Source organism: Cnephaeus nilssonii, assembly GCF_951640355.1.
Source record: "Cnephaeus nilssonii genome assembly, chromosome: X".
NCBI lineage: Eukaryota > Metazoa > Chordata > Mammalia > Chiroptera > Vespertilionidae > Cnephaeus > Cnephaeus nilssonii.
In genome coordinates, this window is record NC_137071.1 from 103979373 (window position 1) to 104006517 (window position 27145).

The 27145-nt window shown below is 40.4% G+C and overlaps 1 protein-coding gene across 4 annotated transcripts in view; it reads left to right on the forward strand.

The window, feature by feature from the left end:
• ARHGEF6 (Rac/Cdc42 guanine nucleotide exchange factor 6) overlaps window positions 1-27145 on the forward strand; it is a 135463-nt gene that overhangs the window by 37217 nt on the left and 71101 nt on the right. For all 4 annotated transcript variants that reach the window (XM_079765285.1, XM_079765286.1, XM_079765287.1 and 1 more), the window contains 3 exons: window positions 420-504; window positions 3534-3658; window positions 4952-5153. In XM_079765285.1, coding sequence (XP_079621411.1) covers window positions 420-504; window positions 3534-3658; window positions 4952-5153 — 412 coding nt within the window. The remainder of the gene's footprint in view (window positions 1-419; window positions 505-3533; window positions 3659-4951; window positions 5154-27145) is intronic.

Here is a 27145-nt window from a genome sequence, read left to right on the forward strand (position 1 = left end):
TGAAAAAGTGTCAAAAAGGCTCCATCCCCTTTTTTGTCTACTTTTATGGACATTATGTAGGTGATGGGCATTAACTGTAACCCATGCATACAAGTTTCCTGTAACTGGGCTAAGAGTATTGATATGTTCAGATTACAAGAGTGGTCCTGAGTATGCTCTGTGCATTTCCTGGTAGGCCCTGTGTTCTCATCTGGGCTCTCATTTCCCATTACTGCTTTGCTCTAACTCACTGATGGCCTGCCAAATGTCATTAGGCGACTCAGCTGCTGCTTTCGTTTCTCCAAAAGGTATACAGAGGTTTGGGTCTTGGGTTTTACTTTTTTTTTCTTCTTAGAGCTAAAGGAAATGGTCTTTAGATAGTTGGGTTTGTTGAGTTGAATACTTACGGTGTCTTATAGTTTCAATTTCCTTTCTCATAGGTATTTGATCCTGATGACCTTTATTCAGGAGTCAATTTCTCCAAGGTTCTGAGCACTCTTTTAGCTGTTAACAAAGCAACAGAAGGTAAGTAGGGTTTGTGATTTATGAGTTCTGGTTGACATGTTTGGATCCACATGTTTCTGATTACCCAAGAAGCTAACTATGGCCAGGATTGTTTGATTGGTGCAAAGTTCTCCCCTTCCACCAAATAAACTTAAATGGGTGTCAAATGCTTTAATTTTTTATGGTTTTAGGATTTATTTTTTATTGGAGTGACACTGGTTAAAAAAGTTATACAGGTTTCAGGTGCACAATTCCACAACCCATTGTCTTTTGCTGTATTGTGTGTTCACAAACCAAAGTCAAGTCTCCTTCCATCAGCATTTATCCCCATAGTGCATCCTCCAGCTCTTCCCCTCTCCCTCCCCCAACAATCACCACACTGCTGTTTGTCTATGAGTTCCTTTTCTTTTTTAATTTTTTGTTCAATCCCTCCACTCCCCCACCCCAACAGCTGTCAACCTAATTTCTATCTGAGTCTGTCTCTATATTGCTTGTTAGTTCATTTTATCCATTACATTCCACACATGAGTGAAATCATATGGTACTTGTCTTTCTCTGACTGGCTTATTTCACTTATCATAATGCTCTCCAGGTCCATGATGGTTTAGAATTTAAACATACCTATCACAGATGTCATTCTAATGCCCTTAATATAATGATAAGAATCAAGAAACTATTTCATTCAAAGCTATTGAATAGGCAACTGAGTGTAACAAGACCAAAAATAAAAAGAAAAAGACAAGTTCCCCTTTTCATAAAGTTTACAAGACTATAGCTGTTACTTCCTTCTCTCCACTAGAGACATTTTTCTCATTGTTTTGTGTATGTCTTTGTCCATGTAAAGGAACCCCTTAGGAATCTTGCACTGGAAATGAAACCTCAGATTCATAGTGAGTGAAAAGAGTATCTTTTATTTAGATATTAATATCCACCACATTAGAGGCATTAAATATAAATCCTACTAATTGTGAAGAAAATGATGATTACCTTAGAGCAGCAACTTTCAATCTTTTTCATCTCATGATACATATAAACTAACTACTAAAATTCTGTGGCACACCAAAAATCTATTATATTTTTGCTGATCTGACAAAAATAGGTATAATTTTTATTGATTTACAAAAAAAAAAAGTAATTACATACCCTTTTTGCTTCAAAGTGACTTTAAAAAAATCAGGTGCATATATTTGTATATAAGGATTTCTGGTACCAAGAATTAACCAATCAGATGCAACCTTATTATGCAACATGACCAATAAGATATAACTTTATTATATGACCTATATATTTATGGTTCAAGACAGAGCATTCACACTGGATGACTATTGTGTTGGCTGTTATCAGTTTTTATTTGACAATCTAAGGGAAAGGATGTCAGTACCCCTGACTAACTAGTCAGGTATTGCATGTCTTAAAAATTCTTGCAGTACACTGGTTGAAAATCACTGCCTTAGAGTATAATTTCACACCTTATATGATATAGTATCTTACCTTCAAATGGGCAGTAATAATCATAAAGTGCTTTGAGCCTTTATCATGGATCTAGGCTGTCCTACAAGCCTTAAGTAGTCTCATTCAATCTTTGAAACAACCCTGCAAGTAGGTATTATTATTAGGCCCATATTACAGATAAGGAAAGTCAGGCCCACACACTTGCCCATCTAGAAAGTATGTGGCAGAGGTGGGATTCAAACCCACATCTGACTGACTCCAGAGCTCTTATGCCCAAACACCAAGTCCTGGTGCTCCAACTATTGGAGAGTCAACAGAGTGTGTGCCCCGCACTGCCAGATACTACAAAGTAAGTGTAAGATATGGTCCCTGCCTTTGAGAAAATTACCATCTATTTAGGGAGATTCAACTTACCCACGTGAAACAATTAGAGAAGAAGAGCAGACAATATAATCAAGTGCCAAATAGGATGGAGTATCTAGGAAGCTATCAAGTAATTATAGTTTTAGTCAAAAGAGCTGTATATAATAGCAATAAATGTAAAAATACTTCTCCAAAGTTGTTCTTTTGCTATTTGGAAAAAATACTTTTGTGCTTATTGCAAGGCATAGAGCAGAAAGTACAGCTAATTCAAGTAACTATATTTAACACACATGACAACTCTCTAGTTCTGGGCAGGGAGAACCGTATAATTCTAACATATGCCATGAAAATTATATGTTCCTTTGCCAAACACTCCTAGCAAGTTTTATAGTCTCTTCCCTCACCAAAGATATTTATGAAATGCAAGGAGGTGAAAGTTAAAACCCACAGTATCAAGAAAACTACTTGGATACTAAGCTTGTCACCTAGGGAATGTTTGGGCTTTATACTTTTGCAGTTTATATCTTTTAAAAATAAATGGAGAGGAAAAGAACCTTCATTTGAATTTGTCAAGAAGCCAGCTCCTCTCTTTAGTACACTATCAACATACTGAAAACATCTAGCTCAGCGCTGGTGGGATCAAATTTCATAAGGTCTCAAGGAAGGGAAGACTCTTGAGTTTGATTTTTAAAAAAATTATTCTAGTGTTAAGATTGCATCTTTCCCAGACACACTCACTCATTCTTGTTCTCCCCTCCCCCCACCAGGCAAAAGGAGATTTTTCATTGTATATGCCACACATATTGTTATATGTGAGGAAGAAAAGAACCACTCAGTTATAGGCCAGAAAACAAAGATAGAAATTTGAAATATTTCAAAGTAATAAGAGCCACAAACAGCTGTTTGGTAACCAATATAGTTCTGCCTGGGCTAACAGGGCATACTGTTGCAATTGGCTCAGGAGGGAAGAGCTGTAGGGAAATGGGTTAAGAGAAAATGTGGCTCTGTAGCTGTTTTTCATTCTACTGGAGAGCAATGGCCAGTAAGGTTAAGAAAAAGAAGTTGGCCACCAAAAAGGGAGGGGGGATGAAACACACTTGGCACATTCATAATGATGACAGTTAGAATTATAGCCAGATTGCCTTTGATAGTGTTCCATGAAAGATAATGTTATGTTGTAGATGTTTTTCTGACACGAGTGGTTCCCTTTACCATGCCTTTTCCTCTTTTCACAGATCAGCTATCAGAAAGACCATGTGGACGTTCCTCTTCTCTTAGTGCTGCTAATAGTTCTCAGACAAACCCACAGGGAGCAGTTTCTAGCACAGCTCCAAGGCTGCAAAGGCAGTCAAAGGCAGTGGTAAGTATTGTTCCCAATTCCCCCCTCCTGTTTTAAAATCCATCAAATTTGATTGATAACTCGGTTGAATTTCCATATGTAGTAAGATAGCCATCCTGTTTGTTTGGGGCGTCTGGAGAAAACTAATTTTAAACCTAGCACAAATTCAGGCTGGCCCCTGGGACAAATCAAAGGTATGTGGGGCACAGAGTCAGAAAATCGAGATTGAAGCTCCCAAATTCTATCCCTTCCTAAAATTGAGCAAGCTGTTTAACTGAGAATACTATGTATATATGTCATTATGACTACTTCCTGATAGCAGTTTGCTGTTATTTTTCCCATCCTTCAGTTTATTAGGAGAACTAAATAGTGCCTGGCACATAGTAGGTAATCAATATTACTTGCTATTGTCTTTTTATTTTTCTCTTTGTATTTAAATTGGGCCTATAATGAGCTCCTATATTGGGATAGCCCAGTTATCTTTGCATTTAGCCTTAACAGGAGCTTTTGTTTAGGAAGGAACACCCCATCTTCTGCTCTTTTGAGACATTATTTCTTGTCAAAGCCATCCCCTTGCTTTAAGCTATCAAGAGCTATTACTTCCAAAACACTTTAATTACTTGCAAAGCACTTAACCTTTTGAGGTCACAGATCCCTTTGAGAAGCTCATGAATACTATGGTTCTATATTCCTTGGACCCTCTCAAACTGTGTGCAAAATTTTCTGTGTGTGAACTTAGGGGAATATGTGTTTTGGGAAAAGTTCAATTGTGCTCATCAGTTTCTCAAAGGGGCTTGTGATAGATTAAGAACTACTGACTTAAGTAACTATGGGGTATTTAATCTATGCCTACGACTAAGTCTCAGCCAATTTAAGATATTCTTAGTAATTGGGATGTGGGAGGCACATGTTATTAAAGTAGGTTAGTACCTAATCTTGGTCATATAATTACATAAGATAGGTCTATGTGTTGGGTAGAGGCAGGATGGAGTACTGTACCACTCTCCTTTGTTTCCTGGATCATTTAAAATAAGTATCTAGATAATTGATAGGAGAAGAGGGAAATGAAAGCTATGACTCCCTCCAAAATACACAGTCTCACAAATACAAAAGTTTGCATACAATTTTGAGGGGTTTATTAATTCCCACTGAGGCCTATCCATGTTAGGCCCACTCCTAAGTTAAAAACACAAGACTGAGATGGCTCTGGGTTTTATCCTAGGTCATCCTACTCAATTTGCCTAAGTTCATATAATTTCTGCCCCTGCCTCATTTAGATGGGTGCTTCATCTGGTGTGGCTTTTGTTTCTTTAGGAGATGACTGAAAATGGAAGTCACCAGTTGATAGTAAAGGCAAGATTCAACTTTAAGCAGACTAATGAAGATGAACTGTCAGTCTGTAAAGGGGACATCATTTACGTCACTAGAGTTGAAGAAGGAGGCTGGTGGGAAGGCACATTAAATGGGAGAACAGGCTGGTTTCCTAGTAATTATGTACGAGAAATTAAATCCAGTGGTAAGTGAATCTTTTACAAGCCTTTTTGAATGTGACTCTTGTACTTTCTTGGCATTCTACTGAAAATAATTGTGGTTTTAGTTGGTTAACAGAAACTGTTATTGTATGTATATGTCAAAAATAAGACTAGAACAGAACTGGGAAAAATCTGTGATTAGATATTTTGAAATGAAGTTGTATTTATATTACAGCAAGGCAGAAAAAAACAACAACAGAAAAAAAAAATAAAAAAGGAATAGAATTCAAAGCTAAGACAACTGTTTCACCTTAACTATGAACCCTCTGTCTTCTAATTCTAGCCCATGTAACATAGTACATGGTCCTTCCTGCTACTCTTAAGAATCACCATGGCAGAATACAATAAGAGAGCCCATGTGTTAACTTCCTTTTTTTAGCCCTAAACTCTTTAAGCAGACCTAAGTCTAAATGCCTTAGAGATGTGTTCAAGAAATAATAATCACAGGATTGCAGGAAGCTATCTGGCCACTTCGATTCTGGATAAAATTGCCCTTAACTCATTGCATACTGCTAACTGCTTATATTTTTATTTTTCCTTTAAAAAAAAGTATTTTTATTGATTTCAGAGAGGAAGGGAGAGAGGGAGAGAGAGATAGAAACAGCAATGATGATAGAGAATCATTGATCAGCTGCCTCCTGCATGCCCCCTACTGGGGATTGAGCCAGCAACCCAGGCATATGCCCTTTACCAGAATCGAACCCTTCAGTCTGCAGGCCAATGCTCTATCTACTGAGCCAAACTGGCTAGGGGCATTTTTTCATAATAATATCCAGAAAGTGAAATCTAATTGCTCTTCAGTAGTCTTTCTAGAGCTTTCTTAGGTAACTTACTTGCTTTTTATTATTTAAGAAGGTAGGTCCTGCCTATACTACAACCCCCCCATATATAGAAATATGTCACAATTCAGATAAAATAGTGTTCAGTCATTCACATTATTATATTTCTTCACTTTTCAAAAATATTTACCCAAGGGCTCCTTTGAATAGTTAGTTACTCAGTGCATTTTTTTGTATATATCTTTATTGCTTTTTAATGCCTCATAATTAATACTTCTAATTAATAAAATTATAAGTTCACTGTAAATAAATTAAAACATTACAGACATAGATAATTAAAATTTCTCTCACCTTTGCCCCCCCCCCCCGCCAGATAACTACTTTTAGGAGCTTTTCCCTAAAGCATTTAAGATAAAATTTAGTTTGCACACTTTTCTGTATTGTATGTTGGGTTAAGGGAAAGGAGTATCTCCTTTAATGGAATAAATGTTATCAACATATTTATAATTATATAGGTATGTGTAGACTTCTTAGCATTTTTTATTACTGGGAGTGGAGAAATTTTTGTTGAGCCCTGGAGTAATTTCACAGGCCTTGCCTAGAATTTTCTTGGTTTAGATGATTTTCACAGCTGATTTTTACCTCTGTGCTACATCTTTCAGTTGGTATCATTTGATAGTTAGGATCTCTAAATAACTTTCCAGATTCACTCTGACTTTGTTTTCTGATTCAGTGTCTTCATCTGCAAAAGGCACAGCACTTGCTGCCTTTCCTTGGGAAGTGGACAAACAGCATGCCCTCATTATAATGTCCTTCACTGACAAGCCTCATAGCACATTCTGGCCACTCCCTTGTGGATTGCCCTAGGGCCTAGGCCAGTGATGGCGAACCTATGACACGCGTGTCAGCACTGACACACGTAGCCATTTCTGATGACACGCGGCCGCATGCCGAGGATGAAACATTTGCTGCTTCCGAGGATGAAACATTTGCGACTAGAGTCTTGGAGTTAGTTTTTTCCTCAAAGTGACACACTGCCCGAGTTATGCTCAGTTTTTTGGCGAAGTTTGACACACCAAGCTCAAAAGGTTGCCCATCACTGGCCTAGGCTATTTGTCCTGGTTTTGGACCCTTTCCTTGAAGTTTCTCCTGTTCTCTCTTTGGGCTGGAACTCAGTTAAGGACTCACATGGCAAACTCTGTCTCTGATTTGAACACCTACGTAACCCCTAGAAGCATTTTACCCAACTGTTCAGGTTAGGTCTGAACAGCTGGGGCTAGGTAGCCTGCTAGTCAGGGAAGTATGTGGAACAAAATTTTTCACCTAGCGTATTGCAGTAGCTTTTTCTTTTTTCTTTTTCTTTTTTCTTTTTCTTTTTTTCTCACAAAGAATAAAAAAGCACTTATTTGAGCAAAAGGAGCTGAAGCCTGGGAGACACAGATTCAGGTAGCAACTTATCTTGTGTTCCTGCAGTAGCTTTCTAACTGATGTCTCTACTCCTGTCCTTGCCACTCCTATAATCTAATTTATACTTAGTAGCCAGAGTGATTGTTTCAAAATTTAACTTGGGTAATGGATTCCCATCTTAAAAAATAGTAAAGTCGCCCAGCCGGCATGGCTCAGTGGTTGAGTGTTGACCTATGAACCAAGAGGTCATGGTAACCCAGGCTCGATCCCCAGTGTGGGGTGTACAGGAGGCAGCCAATCAATGATTCTCTCTCATCATTGATGTTTCTATCTCTCTCCTTTTCCCTTCTTCTCTGGAATCAATAAAGATATATTTTTAAAAATAGTAAAGCCAAGGTCATCCCAGTAACCTATAGGGCCCTACAGGATTTGGCTTCCCATTGTCACTTTGATTTCCTCTGTGCTCTCTCCCTCTCACTCATTCCACTTCAGCCACACCAGCCTTCGTCCTCCTGGTTGCCTATGCTAGATAGGTACCTGTCTCACTTGCTGTCTCTCTGCCTGGAACACTGTTATGGCAGAATCAGCATGACTGATTCAGTCACTTTCTTTAGGTCTTTGCTTACTTATCAGCTCCACAGTAGGGTCTTCCCTGGTCACCTGAGAGAAAATTGAACTCTATCCTCACTGCCCCACCCCCCTTCTCTGCTTTATATTTTTGTTTGCCATTTTCTCTGTCTAACACAGAGTATACATTTACTTATTTCATTTCATGTCTGTATCTTACCATTAAAATTTAAGTTCTGTGAGAGTAGAGATTTTTTTGTTTCATTTATGCTCAGTAAACATTTGCAAAATGAATGAATATTGTAGGGTAGGTCATTAAGTTCTGTTCAGATTGTTTATTGAGCATCTCCTAGTTACTGGGTTGAGAGGGCTATCATAATCTGTTTTCATTAACCCTATCTTCAAGGACTTGCCATTCTAGTAGTCAAGATAGGTGTGTACAGAATCAACTATAACAAGATAGGACAGCATAAATAATGCAGACAAAGCTCTAAGTAAGATGCTGTAGAACCAGTAAAGAAACGGTTCGATTATCAATAACCTTAAGGGGTGGGGGAAATGTACTTGAATTGGGTCTTGAAGAATGGAAAGAAGCTTCTGACTGGTAGAAGAAAGTTAGAGGGAGTTAGTAAGTTTAAGCATGAAAGTAGGAGATCATGGGGTGGGTGGTAGGATGATTTAAGAGTAAGGTGAACAAAGAGGAGTCGGGCCTTGAGCTGGAGCTGCATTAAGAGGGGTGTCAATGCAGGGGATAATATGTGGTTTAAAAAGATCTTTCTAGTGGTAGTGTGGGGGCTGGATTGCAGGGAAGTGGTGAGGATAACCAAGGAGGATGTGGGGAAACCAGTAGAGATAACTGCTGAGGTCCAGGCAATCCAGATAGTGGTGTGGGCTATTTCTGTGAGAGTGGAGAGGAAGAGAAAGTGGACGTATGCAGTAGATACTGTTAAAATGGAATCAAGAAAATATGCTGATGATTAATTATGAGGAAAAGGGAAGAGATGAGAATAATTGCAAGTCTAAGGGTCCAGCTTGATGGTGAGTTCCTTAGGGACATGCAGTGTTAATCCACTTAGGCAGCCAGCAAAAGTTTATTCCCTGTGACTAGGATCTTAGTCTTTCCTAGGCACTGGAGAGGCAGAGAAACCTAAGACATGAATCTTGCCTTCATGGTGTTCATAATATAGTGAGGGGGAGATATAAAAATGCAATGTGGAAGATTAGTGATAGAGCTAAATACAGGGTGTTTTGGAGAATGGTGAGCAGAAGAGAGGTGACTAATTCATCCTGACAGAGAAGTCAAGGGAGACTAATTCATCTTTGTATACCTCTCTGTCTCCATAGTGCCCAACACAGTGGTTTAGACATTGGAAATGTTTGATAAGTGCTGATCTCCATTAATAGAGAAGATAGGGAAGATAGGAGGAGGTGTGTGTGTGTGTGTGTGTGTGTGTGTGTGTGTGTGTGTGTGTGTGTGTGTTGGGTGGGTTATTGGCCCTGAAGATGACGAGTTATTATTTTGGGCATGTTGAGTGGAGGTGCCAGCAAATCATAGTTCTGAAGATTTTCAACAGGTAGTTGGCAGTATGGATTTAGAGCATGGGAGAGATAGAAGAGCTGGAGATGAAACTGACAACTGACAGTATAAAGTGGTAGATGATGAAGTATAAAATATATAGCAGATCATCAGTGGACAGAGAATGCACTGTGGCTGGAGAGGCTGGGGAAGGCTTCACAGAGAAGGTAGGGCTTGAATTGAACCCCCAGAGACATGTAGGCTTTGGGTAGGCCCAAAAGAGAGTGGAGGACAATCTAAGTCAGCGATTGATCAGAGAGAACAAAAACCACAAAGGATCTGCAGTAGGATTGAGCAGAGTGAGCTTGGGGAACAGTGGGAGAGATTAGCTTGATGTAATGAAAATGTCTTGTTAGGAAAGTAGGTATCAGGTCTTTGTTGACTTAAATTCTTCCCCATCCCAACTCTTGCTGCTACAAGAGTGAGTAGGATACTGCTGAGGGACATTTTTAAAAAAAAATTTAGAATTCCTTTATTGATTAAGGTATTGCATATGTGTCCTTATTCCCCCATTACCCCCACCCCTTATTCATGCCCCCACCCCCCTGTTGTCTGTCTCCATTGATTAGGCTTATATGCATACATATAAGTCCTTTGGTTGATCTCTTCCCCTTACCACCACCATCCCCTACCTTCCTTGAGGTTTGACATTCTGATTGATGTTTCTCTGTCTCTGGATCTGTTTTTGTTCATCCGTTTATGTTGTTCATTATATTCCACAAATGAGTGAGATCATGTGATATTTACCTTTCTCTGCCTGGATTATTTCACTTAGCATAATGCTCTCCATCTCCATCCATGTTGTTGCAAATGGTAAGAACTCCTTCTTTTTTACCGCAGCGCAGTATTCCATTGTGTAGATGTACCACAGTTTTTTATATTTTTATTTTTTAAATTTTATTTTATTGTTTAAAGTATTACATATAGTAGTACATATATCTCCTTTTTTTCCCCCATAGACCTTCCCCCATCCTACCCTACCCCCTGTCACATGCCCTCATCCCACCCCACAGTGTTTTAATCCACTCATCGGCTGATGGGCACTTAGGCTGTTTCCAAATCTTAGCTATGGTGAATTGTGCTGCTATGAACATAGGGGTGCATATATCCTTTCTGATTCATGTTTCTAGTTTCTTGGGATATATTCCTAGAAGTGGGATCACTGGGTCAAATGGGAGTTCCATTTTTAGTTTTTTTGAGGAAACTCCATACTGTTCTCCACAGTGGCTGCACCAATCTGCATTCCCACTAGCCGTGCACGAGGGTTCCTTTTTCTCCGCATCCTCGCCAGCACTTGTCATTTGTTGATTTGTTGATGATAGCCATTCTGACAGGTGTGTGATGGTACTGCATTGTTGTTTTGATTTGCATCTCTCAGATAATTAGTGACTTTGAGCAGGTTTTCATATGTCTCTTGGCTTTCCTTCTGTCTTCTTTCAAAAAGTGTCCCTTTAGATCAGTTGCCCATTTTTTGATTGGGTTGTTTATCTTTTTGTTAAGTTGTATGAGTTCCCTGTAAATGTTGGAGATTAAACCCGTATCATTGATATCATTGGCAAATATGTTCTCCTATGCAGTGGGCTTTCTTGTTGTTTTATTGATGGTTTCCTTTGCTGTGCAAAAGCTTTTTATTTTGATGTAGTCCCATTTGTTTACTTTCTCTTTAGTTTCCATTGCCCTAGGAGCAGTATCAGTGAAGAAATTGCGTTGGCATATGTCTGACATTTCTCTGCCTGTGGATTCCTCTAGTATTTTTATGGTTTCCCGTCATATGTTTAAGTCCTTGATCCATTTTGAGTTTATTTTTGTGTATGGTGTTAGTTGGTGGTCTAGTTTCATTTTTTTTGCATGTATCTGTCCAATTTTCCCAACACCATTTATTGAAGAGACTGTCTTGACTCCATTGTATGTTCATGCCTCCTTTGTCAAATATTAATTGAGCATAGTGATTTGGGTCGATTTCTGGATTCTCTGTTCTATTCCATTGATCTATATGTCTGTTCTTGTGCCAGTACCAGGCAGTTTTGAGGACAGTGGCTTTGTAATACAGCTTGATATCTGGTATTGAGATACCACCTACTTTGTTCTTCTTTCGCTGAGAGACATTTTAAACTCAATGCTATGCTTTTTTATGTTTGGTCTAGAAAATACTTATCAACTTTTATTTCTTTCCAGGAAGTTCATACCGATGTATAAGCTTAGGAAAGAAGATTTCTCTTTAAGGAGTTTAAAAAAATGATTCATAGATTAAATGCACATCTCATTGAAATGAAACCTTCAATTTAGAGTTTTAAACCCCACTGTCATACAACTGATTCAATTAAGGGGTCATTAAATCCTTCTTCTAAAACTTATTAGAAGGTAAATACAGATATCAAATGAGGTAATTAGGTAGATGGCTAATTAAATTTGTATTAAGGCAGATTAAGAAATGACTCTACTGATTATATACCAAAACTTGGATTGAGATTTATATTTAGACTTCCTGTTTTAATCCCCTGGGTATATCATCTAGATGTTTCATATCCAGAGAAACTAGTTGTCACTAGATTTCTTTTTGTCGTATCACTACCAATAGGGGATGGACTCTGAATATCAGTAAGGGAAGGGAAAGAATCAAAAGTTAATTGATATAAAATAAAGTTAATTAGAAAGAAATCTTTATATCAAGATTTGAAGTGTTTCATATATATCTACTAGAGGCCCAATGCACGAAATTCGTGCACAGGACGGGGGAATTCCTCAGCCCGGCCTGCACCTTCTCCAATCCGGGACCCCTTGGGGGATGGCCTACTGCTAGTTTAGGCCTGATTCCACAATCCGGGACCACTGGCTCCTAACTACTCGCCTGCCTGCCTGCCTGATCACCCCTAACTGCCTCTGACTGCCATCCTGATTGCTTCTAACTGCCTCTGCCTGCTGGCCTGATCACCCCCTAACTGCTCCCCTGCCGGCCTGATCGTCCCTAACTGCCCTCCCATGCTGACCTGATCAGCCCTAACCACCTCTGCCTCGGCCCCTGCCACCGTGGCTTTGTCCAGAAGATGTCTGGTCTAATTAGAATATTACCCTTTTATTAGTATAGATGTGACACTGTTGTTATTTGAGTTATATTGTGCCAAATAACCCATTTGAATTCTACATTACGCTGATGTTTTTTCAGTGATTAAATTGAATTGACCAATCTTTTCATTGCCTTAGAATCACCACCTAAAATGTTTATGTTTTGACGTTAGTTCCAGTTAGGTCACATTGAAATACCCCCAGGGATTGAACATGTCTCCTCTGAACCTCCACATCTTTGCTCCTCTGCATGGTGCTCAGTGTAGGTTTCACAGAGAACTGCACATGGCCGGAGTAAGCAATGGTAGCGGTGGGGGTGGGGGGCAAAGAGGAACCAGAGGTAGGAAACTCACTGAGGCACAGTGCTGGTGTTTTCTTTTTGTAGCCATCCCTTGATTCCCCACCCCCCAATAGGGCCAGTCATTTATAAGGGCTACATGTTTTTAGACTTCCCAAGTCTGTACTTCCAAATTTGTCTTCCTTCTACTCTTTTTGTTTTGATTGCCCTTGCCAAACCTGCAAGAAGAACTAGAACTTCCATCACTCTGCTGAATTAGAGTGGTGAGATGGGTACTAGACTAATTGGGATGGTCACTTCATAAGTGATATAAATTTCTAATCACTATGTTGTACACCTGAAACTAATATAACATTGAGTGTCAAATGTAATTGAAAAATAAATCTAAAAAAAAAAGAGTGGTGAGGGCAGGCATCCTTGCCTTATTCCTGATCTTAGGGGGGAAATCATTTGGTCTTTCACCATTATGTAAGATGCTAGCTATAGGTTTTCATAGATGCTCTTGCATTTTAAATTCTTTATTGGTTAAGGTATTACATATTTGTCCTAATCCCCCCATTACCTCCCCCCCCCCACTCATGCCTTCACCTCCTTGTCCACTGGTTAGGCTTATATGCATGCATACAAGTCTTTTGGTTGATCTCTCCCCTTTACCCCCACTTGCCCCAACCTTCCCTTTGAGGTTTGACAGTCTGATCGATGCTTCCCTGTCTCTGGATCTGTTTTTGATCATTAGTTTATGTTGTTCATTATTTCCCATAGATGAGTGAGATCATGTGATATATATCTTTCTCTGACTGGCTTATTTCACTTAGCATAATCCTCTCCAGTTCCATCCATGTTGTTGCAAATGGTAGGAATTTCTTCTTTTTTAGTGCAGCGTAGTATTCCATTGTGTAGATGTACCACAGTTTTTTAATACACTCCGATTGACACTTAGGCTGTTTCCAAATCTTAGCTATGGTAAATTGTGCTGCTATGAACATACAGGTGCATATATCCTTTCTGATTGATGTTTCCAGTTTCTTGGGATATATTCCTAGAAGTGGTATTACTGGGTCAAATGGGAGTTCCATTTTTAGTTTTTTTGAGGAAACTCCATACTGTTCTCCACAGTGGCTGCACCAATCTGCATTCCCACCAGCAGTGCACGAGGGTTCCTTTTTCTCTGCATCCTCTCCAACATTTGTCGTTTATTGATTTGTTGATGATAGCCATTCTGACAGGTGTGAGATGGTACTGCATTGTCGTTTTGATTTGCATCTCTCGGATAACTAGTGACTTTGAGCATGTTTTCATATGTCTCTTGGCCTTCCTTTGTCTGATTTCAAAAAGTTTCTATTTAGGTCTGTTGCCCATTTCTTGATTGGATTGTTTCCTTTTGTTGAGTTGTATGAGTTCCCTGTAGATGTTGGAGATTAAACCCTTATCCGTGATAACATTGGCAAATATGTTCTCCCAAGTAGTGGTCTTTTTTGTTGTTTTGTTGATGGTTTCTTTTGTTGTGCAAAAGCTTTTTATTTTGATGTAGTCCCATTTGTTTATTTTCTCTTTATTTTCCATTGCCCTAGGAGCAGTATCAGTGAAGAAGTTCCTTCGGCATATGTCTGAGATCTTGCTGCCTGTGGATTCCTCTAGTATTTTTATGGTTTCCCGTCTTATGTTTAAGTCCTTTATCCATTTTGAGTTTATTTTTGTGTATGGTGTAAGTTGGTGGTCTAGTTTCATTTTTTTTTGCATGTATCTGTCCAATTTTCCCAACACCATTTATTGAAGAGACTGTCTTGATTCCATTGTATGTTCATGCCTCCTTTGTTGAATATTAATTGGGCATAGTGGTTTGGGTCGATTTCTGGGTTCTCTATTCTATTCCATTGATCTATATGTCTGTTCTTGTGCCAGTACCAGGCAGTTTTGAGGACAGTGGCTTTGTAATACAGCTTGATATCTGGTATTGAGATCCCACCTACTTTGTTCTTCTTTCTCAGGATTGCTGCAGCTATTTGGGGTCTTTTTTTATTCCAGATGAATTTTTGGAGAGTTCATTCTATGTCTGTGAAATATGCCATTGGTATTTTAATGGGGGAGTGCATTGAATCTATAGATTGCTTTGGGTAGTATGGACATTTTGATGATGTTGATTCTACCAATCCATGAACATGGTATGTTCTTCCATCTGTTTATATCTTCCTCTATCTCTTTTTTCAGTGTCCTGTAATTTTTTGCATATAGGTCTTTTACCTCTTTAGTTAAGTTTATTCATAGGTATCTTAATTTTTTTGGTACGATGGTAAATGGGATTGCATTTTTAGTCTCTCTTTCTGTAAGTTCACTATTGGTGTATAGAAATGCCGTAGATTTCTTGGTGTTAATTTTTTATCTTGCTACCTTGCCGAATTCATTTATTAAGTCTAATAATTTTTTGATGGAGTCTTTAGGGTTTTCTATGTACAGTATCATGTCATCTGCGAATAAGGACAGTTTCACTTCTTTTCCAATTTGGATGCCTTTTATTTCTTCTTCTTGTCTGATAGGAATGGCTAGTACTTCCAGTACTATGTTGAACAGGAGTGGTGAGAGAGAGCATCCCTGTCTTGTTCCTGTTTTTAGGGGAAATGACTTTAGTTTTTGTCCATTGAGTGTGATGCTGTCTGTGGGTTTGTCATATATGGCTTTTATGATGTTTAGGTATGATCCTTCTATTCCCATCTTGCTGAGAGTTTTTATAAAGAATGGATGTTGGATTTTGTCAAATGCTTTTTCTGCATCAATTGATGTGACTATGTGATTTTTCTCCCTCAGTTTGTTTATGTGATGTATCACGTTTATTGATTTGTGGATATTGTACCATCCTTGCATCCCTGGGATAAATCCTGCTTGGTCATGGTGTATGATCTTTCTGAAGTACTGCTGGATCTGATTTGCTAGAATTTTGTTGAGGATTTTGGCATCTATGTTCATGAGGGATATTGGCCTGTAATTCTCTTTCATTGTGTTGTCTTTATCTGGTTTTGGTATTAGGGTGATGCTGGCTTCATAGAAGGAGGCTGGAAGTGTTCCTTCCTCTTGAATTTTTTGGAATACTATGAGGAGGATAGGTTTTAGTTCTTCCTTGAATGTTTGGTATAACTCTCCTGTGAAGCTGTCTGGCACTGGGCTTTTGTTTGCTGGAAGCTTTTTGATGACTGCTTCAATTTCTTCCATTGTTATTGGCCTATTGAGATTTTTAGAATCTTCCTGATTGAGTTTTGGAAGGTTGTGTTTTTCTAAGAATAGGTCCATTTCCTCCAGGTTGTCTAGTTTGTGGGAATAGAGTTGTTAATAATATTTTTTAACAATCCTTTGTATTTCTGTGGAGTCTGTTGTTATTTCTCCTCTATCATTTCTGATTTTGTTTATTTGAGTCCTCTCTCTTTGCTTCTTGGTGAGCCTGGCTAGAGGTTCATCACTCTTGTTTATCCTTTCAAAGAACCAGCTCTTGGTTTAATTGATCTTTTGTATTGATTTTTTGGGGTCTCTATTTCATTTATTTCTGCTCTAATCTTTATTAACTCCTTCCTTCTGCTCACTCTGGGATTTTCTTGTTGCTCTCTTTCTAATTCTTTGAGTTGTAGCATTAGATGATTCACTACCATTTTTTCTTGTTTTTTTGAGGTAAGCCTGTAGAGCTACAAACTTCCCTCTCAGGATTTCTTTCATTGCGTCTCATAGGGTTTGGATTGTTGTGTTTTTATTGTCATTAGTTTCCAGAATGTTTTTAATTTCTTCTTTGATCTCATTGGTAACCCAATCAATATTTAATACATGCTATTCAGCTTCCAAGTGTTTGAGTGTTTTGGATTGTTTTTATTGTAGTTTATTTCTAATATTATGCCATTGTGGTCTGAAAAGTTGCTTGGTATGATTTCAATCTTCTTGAATTTGGGGAGACTTTGCTTGTGACCCAATATGTGTTCTATTTTTGAAAATGTCCCATGTGCACTTGAGAAGAATGTATATTCCGCAGCTTTGGGGTGAAATGTTCTGAAGATGTCAATTAACCCTTTGCACTCGCTTGCTTTTTTCTCAAGCTGCTACCGATGCTAACCATGTAGAGTCACACTCGACCTCCGAGTGCAAAACGTTAAATCCATCTGATCTAGTGAATCATTTAGGATTGATATTTCTTTGCTGATTTTTTGACTAGAGGATTTATCCAGTGATGTCTGTGGTGTATTAAAGTCCCCTACTATGATTGTATTGTTGTCGATCTCTCTCTTGATATCTTCCAGGAGATTTTTTATGTATTTGGGTGCTCATGCATTGTGTGCATATATGTTAATCAGGGTTATATCCTCTTGTTGTATCGATCCCTTTAGTATTATGAAGTGGCCTTCCTTATCTCTTGTTATGGCCTTCACTTTGAGGTCTATTTTGTCAGATATAAGTATTGCTACCCCAGTTTTTTTTTTTTTCATTTCCATTTGCCTGAAAGATATTTTCCCATCCCTTCACTTTCAGTCTGTGTGAGTTCCTTGTTCTGAGGTGGGTCTCTTGTAGACAGCATATATATGGGTCATGTTTTTTTATCCATTCAGCCACTCGATGTCTTTTGATTGGAGCATTTAGTTTGTTTACATTTAAAGTTATTATTGAAAGGTACTTGTTTGTAGCCATTTTTATATTTTGAGGCTGTGTTCCTTCTTACCTTTTTGTTTCTTCTTTTTACAGCATTCCCTTTAACATTTCTTGCATTGCTGGTTTGGTAGTTTTATACTCCCTTAGCCTTTTTTTGTCTGAGAAGCTCCTGATTTCCCCTTCAATTTTGATTGATAGTCTTGCTGGATAGAGTATTCTTGGATTCAGTCCCTTGCTTTGCATCACTTTGTATATCTCCTTCCATTCCCTTCTAGCTTGATGTGTTTCTGTTGAGAAATCATTTGATAATCTGATGAGGGATCCTTTGTAGGTAACTTTCTGTCTCTCTCTTGCAGCCTTTAAGATTCTCTCTTTGTCAATAACATTAGCCATTGTAATTATGGCATGTCTTGGTGTGGGTCTTTTGGGATTCATCTTGCTTGGGACTCTTTATACTTGAGTAACTTTTTTCTTACCCATATCAGGGAAGTTTTCTTTCATTACTTCTTCAAATAATTTTTTTTAATTTAATACATCTTTATTGTTCATATTATTACAATTGTTTCTCCTTTTCACCCCCATAGCTCCCCTCCACCCAGTTCCCACCCCACCCTCTGCCCTTAACTCCCCTCCACTGTCCTCATCCATAGGTGTACGATTTTTGTCCAATCTCTTCCCGCACCCCACACACCCCTTTCCCCCTGAGAATTATCAGTCCACTCCCTTTCTATGCCCCTGATTCCATTATATTCACCATTTTATTCTTTTCCTCAGATTTTAAATTCACTTGATTTTTAGATTTTTAGATTTTGTTGATAGATATGTATTTGTTGTTCATAATTTTCATATTTACTTTTTTTCTTCTTCTTCCTCTTATAGAATACCTTTCAGCATTTCATATAATACTGGTTTGGTGGTGTTGAACTCCTTTAGCTTTTTCTTATCTGTGAAGCTCTTTATCTGACCTTCAATTCTGAATGATAACTTTGTTGGGTAGAGTAATCTTGGTTGTAGGTTCTTGCTATTCATCACTTTGAATATTTCTTGCCATTGCCATCTGGCTTGCATAGTTTCTGTTGAGAAATCAGCTGACAATTATATGGGTGCTCCCTTGTAGGTAATTAACTGTTTTTCTCTTGCTGCTTTTAATATTCTCTCTTTGTCGTTTGCTCTTGGCATTTTAATTATGATTTGTCTTGGTGTGGTCCTCTTTGGATTCCTTTTGTTTGGGGTTCAGTGTGCTTCCTGGCTTATAAGTCTATTTCGTTCACCAGGTGGGGGAAGTTTTCTGTCATTATTTCTTCAAATAGGTTTTCAGTATCTTGCTCTCTCTCTTCTTCTGGCACCCCTATAATTCTGATGTTGGTATGCTTGAAGTTGTCCCAGAGGCTTCTTACACTATCCTCAAATTTTTGGATTCTTTTTTCTTTTTGCTTTTCCGGTAGAGTGTTTTTTTGCTTATGTGTTTTTCAAATCTTTGACTTGATTCTTTCGTTCCTCTAGTCTGCTGTTGAATCTCTGTATAATATTTTTTATTTCAGTCAGTGTATGTTTAATTTAGAGTTGGTCCTTTTTCATAACCTCAAGGGTCTCGCTAAATTTATTGGTCTTTTCTAGGAAATTCTTGAAAAGCCTTATAACTGTGGTTTTGAACTCTATATCCAGTCATTTGTTTTCCTCCATTTCTTTCATTTGTGATCTGTTTCTTTGTCTCCACATGTTCACTGCTTCTCTGAGTTGGTAGGGTAGCTTTGTGTGCTAGGTGTCCTATATGGCCCAGTGGCTCGGTCTCCCCAGTTACCTGAGGTGGACACTGTTGGTGCATCCCTTTGTGGACTGTGTGTATATCCTTGCTGTAGTTAAGTCTTGATTGTTGTTGGTATCACTTGGAGGAAGTGACCTCCAGGCCAGTTTGCTGTGTGGATCAGCTGTGTCTACACTGGGAGAACTTCTGTGCTGGAGACAGCCTTATGAGACAAGACTTGCAAAATTGCAAAAGCCTCTGTGCTCAGCTTGGATGGGGTGGAGTCTCAGGGCTAAACGACAGTCTTGTTTTCCCATCAGCCCTGCCCTATGAGGCCCCTGGGTCTCAGTGTCCCTCGGTAATCACTGCAAGCACCTCTGAGAGAAAGGCGCCCATGAGTTTCGCCCGCTGCCAGACAGTCTAGCTTCTCCCCCAATGAATCTGGATTCTCAGATTCTCACCCAGAACTGGAGTTCAGCACAGTCGGGAGCTTCTGGTTCTCTCCAACTAGAGAAAGCCAGCGGCACTCTCAGCAGTCAGTCCTCTCTGTGCGCACTTGCATGCGCACCTCCAGACCTCTGCCTTTCGCAGCTCCCCTGAGTTTCCTCCTGACAGTCCAGATTCCCCCCGTAAGAGCCTGGGTCCCCAGGGGCTCGCCTGGAACTGGGGTTCAGTGCAGTCGGAGCTGGGGTTCAGTGCAGTTGGGAGCTTCCGAATCCCTCCCACTAGGGAAAGCCAGTGGCAAACTCAGCAGTCAGTCCTCTCTGCGTGCACTCGCGCGCACGCCTCCAGACCCCTGCCCTCCGCGGCTCCCCTGAATCTCCCTGTGTGCCTTTCTCTCTACCTGACAATCCAGACTCCCCCCGTATGAGCCTGGGTCCACAGGGTCTCGCCCGGAACTGGGCTTCAATGCAGTAGGAGCTTCCTTCTCCATCCCGTCAGAGAAAGCCAGCCAGGCACTCAGCCGCCCTTCCTCTCTGTGTGCGTGTCTCTGTACCTCAGCCCTTTGCAGCTCCTCTGATTCTCCGTGAGCTTTTCTCTTTCCTTCTAGTTGTAGAATTTCCACTTAGCCAGCTTTCCTGTGGTTCTGGATGATGTCCATTCTGTCTTTTAGTTGTAGTTTTGAAATTGTGCGAGGCAGCAGTTTAGGTGCTTACCTATGCCGCCATCTTGGTTTCTGCTCTCAAATAAATTTTCTAATCCTTGCTGCTCTTCTTGTCCTTTTGGCAGCCCTATTATACATATGTTATTTCGTTTTGCATTGTCCCAAAGCTCCCTTAGGCTCTCCTCCTGCTTTTTAATTTTTTTCTCTAGTTGCTGTTCAGATTGGGCTTGTTTTTGTACCTGTTCTTCTAACTCACTAATTCGGTCCTCTGCTTCTTCTAGTCTACTGTTGAAACCTTCCTTGGTGTTTTTGATTGTAGCTATATCATTGTTCTTTTTTTCTTGATTTTTGCGTAGGTTGTTGATTTTTTGTCCATCTGGTGTATGAACTGTATGACCATTACTCTGAATTCTTTTTCTGTCATGTTGCATGCTTCTATTTCACTTATTTCCTTTCTTGGCGATTCCTCCTTCTCTTTCCTCTGGGGATTGCTTCATTGTCTCCCCATTCTGACTATCACCAGAAGGTTCAAATGTTGAGTTGCGTGGGCCTGGGCCATGTGCAGTGGGAGTTTTGCACCCCCCAAGTGTCACTGAAGGGCTCTGACACCGAGACGTGCAGTTGCTATGGGTTGTTGGGAGCCACGCTTGCCTTGGGACAGAGTCACGGGCGCTTAGTGTGGCCTCGTGTGTGCACCTACAATCAGGGACTTAGTGTGACCTGCGCCACATTGAAACAGAGAATCAACTGGTGTGTGCCAAAAATCAAAGTCACCTATTGCGTGTCAGGAGTCAGAGGCTCCCTGTGTCCATGCCGAGAATGGAGTATCAGAGTCTCTGTTGATTGATGCTACCTTGCACTGAGAATCAGGGTCCCTGTGTGCACATGCGCCAAGAATTGGAGTCCCTGGCTCTTAGTGTGAATGTACTGGGAATCAGGGATCCTAGGCGCACTCAATGAGGAACAGAGTCTAGTCACTGGTTCTCATTGCTGCCTCTTGCATGGAGATTCAGAGTCCCCGATCTGCTTGGGAGACTGGGTTGCTCAGTCGCACTGTGTTGGCAGGAGGTCCACTTCTGCCCTGCGGTAAACAGCCTTCTGTGTGCACTTGCCCTGAATCAAAGTTAGGTGACACTGCCACTTAGTGTGGGTGTGGGGTCTGGTCACGCAGTTGTGCACTGTGGAAAACAAACTCCCCGTGTCCATGCACCCAGGCTCAAATTCAGCGCTGCCTCCCTGTGTGGGCACAGGGTCTGGTCGTGGTGAACAAACTCCTCGAGTCCACACATCCAGGTTCAAATTCAGCACAGCCTCTCTGCTAAGGTGCAGGGTCTGGTCATGGGAAATAAACTCCCCAGGTTTGCACCCCCAGGTTCAAATTCAGCGCTGTCTCCCTGCGTGGGTGCAGGATCTGGTCGCAGAAAACAATCTCCCCAAGGTCGTGCGCCTATGCTCAAATTCAAGACTGCCTCCCTGCCTGGGCATGGAGACTAGTCACAGGAAACAAATTCCCCGAGTTCGCAAGTCCAGGCTCAAGTTCAGCACTGTCTCCCTGCCCTGCATGGGCACGGGATCTGGTCGCAGAAAACTACCTCCCTAAGGATGAGCAGCTAGGCTCAAATTCAGCTCAATCTCCCTGCCTGGGTGCGGAGACTAGTCGCGGGAAACAAAATCCCCGAGTTCACAAGTCCAGGCTCAAGTTCAGCGCTGTCTCCCTGCCCTGTGTGGGCACGGGATCTGGTCGCAGAAAACAACCTCCCTAAGGATGAGCCACTAAGTTCAAATTCAGCTCAGTCTCCCTGCCTGGGCAAGGAGACAAGTTGCAGGAAACAAATTCCTCAAGTTTGCAAGTCTGGGCTCAAGTTCAGTGCTGTCTCCCTGCCATGCGTGGGCATGGGATCTGGTAGCAGAAAACTACCTCCCTAAGGATGAGCAGGTAGGCTCAAATTAAGCTCAGTCTCCCTGTCTAGGCGCGGAGATGAGTCGCGGGAAACAAACTTCCCATGTCCGACACCAAGGCTCAAAGTCAGGTAGAGTCGCCACTGCTTTGTGTGTGCAGAAAGCCCTATTGTGCGGCTGGGGTCTGGTAGTTTCTATGTCGCTGCTGTGGGGGCAGCAGGGAGGGGGATTGGCTTTGTGACTCACAGAAATCTGCAGCTGTGGTGCCTGGAGTCTTGGTGTTCCTGAGTCTGCAGTAGTGATCGCAGGTCTTTTACCAGAGTGGCTGTAGGGTCCTGGTTTGCTTCTGAGACCAGACTGGGTGTTGGCGAGGCTAGGATTCTAGTCTCAAGCAGTTCTGTTCTTCAAAATGGCGTGGTCTCTGTGCCGCCAGTGTCCTCCCTGGAGTGTTTGCGGCAGCAGCGGGGTTTTGTTGTCTAAGACTGACTGGATTGGCAGCTCCCTGGAAGAACTGCAGCATCTAACTGTCCCTATTTCACTCACACCCACACCCACACACATCCACACATACCTCTATCGCTCCCTCACTCTCTCACACACTCTCCCTCCCTATCTTCTTGCCGGTCGCCATCTTTCCTCCTCTCCACCTGCTTTTCTTCCCTGCAGAAAAAAAGGTTAACCCACTTATATTCTCTTAGAAAGCATTGATGAGCTCTGGCTGGTGTAGCTCAGTTGGTTGGGCATCATCCTGTGCACCAGAATGTTGCCAGTTCGATCCATAGATGCTCTTTATTGAGTTGCAAAAGTTGATGTTTATTCCTATTCTTTTCTGGAAGATTTTTCTTTTATCTTTTTTGTTAATCCTCACCAGAGGATACTTTTTCCCATTGATTTTTAGAGAGAGTGGAAGGAAGGAAGAGAGGGAAGGAGGGAGAGAGGGAGAGAGATTGATGTGAGAGAGACACATTGATTAGTTGCCTCCTACACATGCCCCAATAGGCACTGGGGCTCGAACCTGCAATGCCGGTATGTGGTCACTAAGGAAAGTGAACCCGGCTGACACTCTACCCCCTGAGTCACACTGGCCAGGACTGGAAGTTTTATTTTCTTGAAGGGTGTTCAGTTTTTTCATGTAACATTATCATATGCTTTTTCTGTCTAGATTATTATTGTGGGTTACACTGATTGATTCTTGAATATTTAACCAAACTTTCATCCCTGGGATGAATTACATAGTATACAATTCTTTTAATATTGCTGAATTATATTTGTTAACTAGACGCCTGGTGCATGAAAATTGATGCACTGGAGGGGGGTCCCTCAGCCCGGCCTGCCCCCTCTCACAGTCTGAGAGCCCTCAGGGGCGGGAGGCAACCTGGTGATCAGGGGAAGGCGATGCCCCATGACACCTCTGCTGCTGCCACTGCCGGCAGCGCAAGCCTTGGGCGGCCCTGGTTACCTGAGCCTCGGGTGTCCCTGGGTGGCTGGGCAGCCGCCATCTGAGGCTTACCTGTGCCTCGGGCCAGCCCTGTGAGTCTTGGGGGATTAAGGGACTGGGGGATTCAGGAGGCAGGCCTTGCTGCGTACCTGCCGCCCCAGTGGGTCTGAGGGGACTGGGCACCACCATCTTGTGGCTGTGGGCGCCGCCATCTTTGAGGGCATGGCAGTCAATTAGCATATTCCCTCCTTATTGGCTGTGGGCGCTGCCATCTTTGAGGGTGTGGCAGTCAATTAGCATATTCCCTATTTATTAGATAGGATACTTTGTTAAGATATTCATGAAGAATGTTGGCCTCATGTGCTTTTTGTGTGCTGTTTTTGTCTGTTTTTTGTGTCTCTATAAGAGAGACTTTATAAAATGAGTTGGAAAGTGGTCTTCTTTTATTTTATATAATAGATTGTGAAGAATTTGTATTGCTTCTTCCTTAACATTTGATAGAATTCTCTGGTGAGAGGGTATGGACATGGACTTTTCCTTTTACCAGAATTTTAAATTTACAAATTCAATTTCCTTAATAGTTATAAAGCTATTCAAATTGTCTACTTCATTTGGGTGAGTTGAGATAGTTTTTATTTTCTGAGGAATTGATTCATTACACTCTAATTATCAGATTTATGTGTGTAGAGTTTTTCATAGTACTCTTATTATATTATTGATATCTCTAGGGTCTGTAGTGATATCTCCTGTTTCACTCCTCATATTGGTAATTTATGTCTTCTCACTTTTTTTTTTGGTCAGTCTTGCTAGAGGTTTGACAATTTTATTGACCTATCAAAGCACCAGATCTTTTACATCATGTTCATCCACCCAGTAATCTCCATGGCAGCCACTTCTTTCTTTTTAAGTCATGATTCTCAGTTCTAAGTCACTTAGTTAACATTTTGTTTCAATTACAAAGACCCATTCCTATGGCCTTCCCTTTCCTCTTCTATGTCTTAGCAGGCTCTAATTACTGTTTACCCTTTCCTTTGGCCTTGCTTTTGAAAGATGACCACATTTTGCTGTTATTTTTAGAAAGTTTTATTTATTTTTAAATATATATTTTTAATTGATTTTAGAGAGGAAGGGAGAGGGAGCGAGAGATAGAAACATCAATGATGAGAGAATCATTGATTAGCTGCCTCCTGCATGCCCTACACTGGGGATGGAGTCCACAATCTGGGCATGTGCCCTGACCGGGAATTGAACTGGGATCTCCTGGTTTATAGGTTGACACTCAATCACTGAGCCAGCCATGCCGGCCAGGCTAGAAAATTTTATTTTTATCAAGACTGGTTTACATTATATTTCCACAGAACAACTGAGTTCTTTTTTTTCCCTTTTATTTATTTATTTATTTATTTATTTATTTATTTATTTATTTTTTAAATTTCTTTATTGATTAAGGTGTCACATATTTGTCCTCATCCCCCCATTCCCATCCCACACCCCTCCCCATGGATGCCCCAACCCCCTGTTGAACTTAACCATTGGTTAGGCTCATATGCATGCACACAAGTCCTTTGGTTGATCTCTCCCCCCTCCCCCCCACCCTCCCCTATCCTCCTTCTGAGGCCCGATAGTCCGATCGATGCCTCCTTGTTTCTGGTTCTGTTCTTTTTCATCAGTCTATGTTAGAACAACTGAGTTCTAAGTAGAACCATTAGAGCTACGTTGTAGAAAATTTGCCTAATGCAAAACTAAAAGAATTTGATAATGGTCAATTTTTAATATGTCTAAGAGTGCAAAACCATGGTGTATTGGAAAGAACACCAGATTTGGCAATGCAATACTTGGGTTTGAGTCTTGTCTCTGCCACTTATAATCTTAAGTAATAGGCAAGGTGGTTCCACATTGCTCAGGTTCACCCAGTAAAGCATTGTGAAGCCACCAAGTGGATGCAAGCAGATCTTGAAATAGCATAAACTTTCCCCAAACTGGCCATACCCCATTTGTCATCACTGGGAAATGATTGAATTAGCCTTCATTGTTGCCTTTTTACTGTTTCCACTCTGCTCAGCCTGGCACAGCTGTGCAATTCTCCATCACAGGACCAGTTCTGCCTTGAGCATTGTCATTACTATAGCTGTGCTTCTGGAATCTTCCCTGACTACAAAACTCCTTACTGTCTTCTATGCCTTTTTGAATTCTAGCCACCTTCCAGAGCCAGATCACGTGTCCTCTGCCCAGTAAGGTATTCTCTGACCATCCCAGGTCAAACTGATGGTCCTTCTGAACTCCAGTAGGAACCATTACCCATCAATTTAAACCTTCAATAACTTTATCTCAGGACCTCATATTGGTTAGAAGCATAGCCCCTTATCAAGACACACTTGTGCTTTTGGTCTTGGCTCTGCCATTTCTCACATTCATACCATTAGGCAGCTGACACCACCTTTCTGAACCTTAGTGACCTCTGCAAAATGAGAAGATCATTTCTGCCTGACAGGGTTGTTGTAGAAGTTAAAAAAAATGTTTTAAAAGCTGTTATGAGTCAAATAAACATAAGGGATATTTTAAATATAATAATAATTAGAAATAAAGGTAAAATGGGAAATAATCCATGAAATAATGTTGTAGTAGTAGAATTACAAAACTGTAGGTAAAATAAGAAAGATCCATTTGTATGTGTGTATGTTTGAGAAGACACACTTCAAAATGTTACTCTGGGTGATGGGCCAACCGTTGTTTTTCTTTTTTAAAAATTTTCTATGTTTTGCATTTTTAGGGTGGATATGTAATAAATTTAAAGCTAGAAAATATAATTTTTAAAAAAGAAAAATTAAGGCCTGATGTTATATTATTTTGTTATTTATACTCCCTCATACTTCAGAAAGAGGTTAAAACTGCATACAATGTAGCAAGATAAAAGTGGAATATAAAACAAAATGAAGCAAAGGAGAAAATGAGGGTAGGAAAGAGTATGTAGTGACTGTTAAACATTTATCATCCATGTTTTGTATTTTTATTAACTACTTTTCTTTTCTAAAGAAAAAAGGTACTAAGATGTCTCTTATCATGAGTTTAATAGGTAAAATTAACTTTGTAAAAGAAAGGCAGCCTTTTACAGCATAATGTATTAATATTAAAATGATGCATACAAGAGAAGAGTTTTCTGCTTGTTTTTAGTGTATTATATATTCTGATTATTTTATTTTTGGCACATTAGAAAGCCCTAAGAAATTATGGTTATTATTATTTATAGTATACTTAAATTATAAGTTGCAAGTTACAAATATGCATTTGGTTAGCGTTGGCCTTGCTTATTTATCTGTCTTGATAAGTTGAATGGAACAAGCTGAAGCTGGGAGTGAAGTTCTTGCCCCCACCCTGGCATTAAGTAGCTAGACCTTAACTCCTTGGCTTATTCTCCCCCTCAGAAATTGATGGACCTGGACAAGAAGATCTAACTTTGGCCATATGTAGTTTGGTAAAATTATG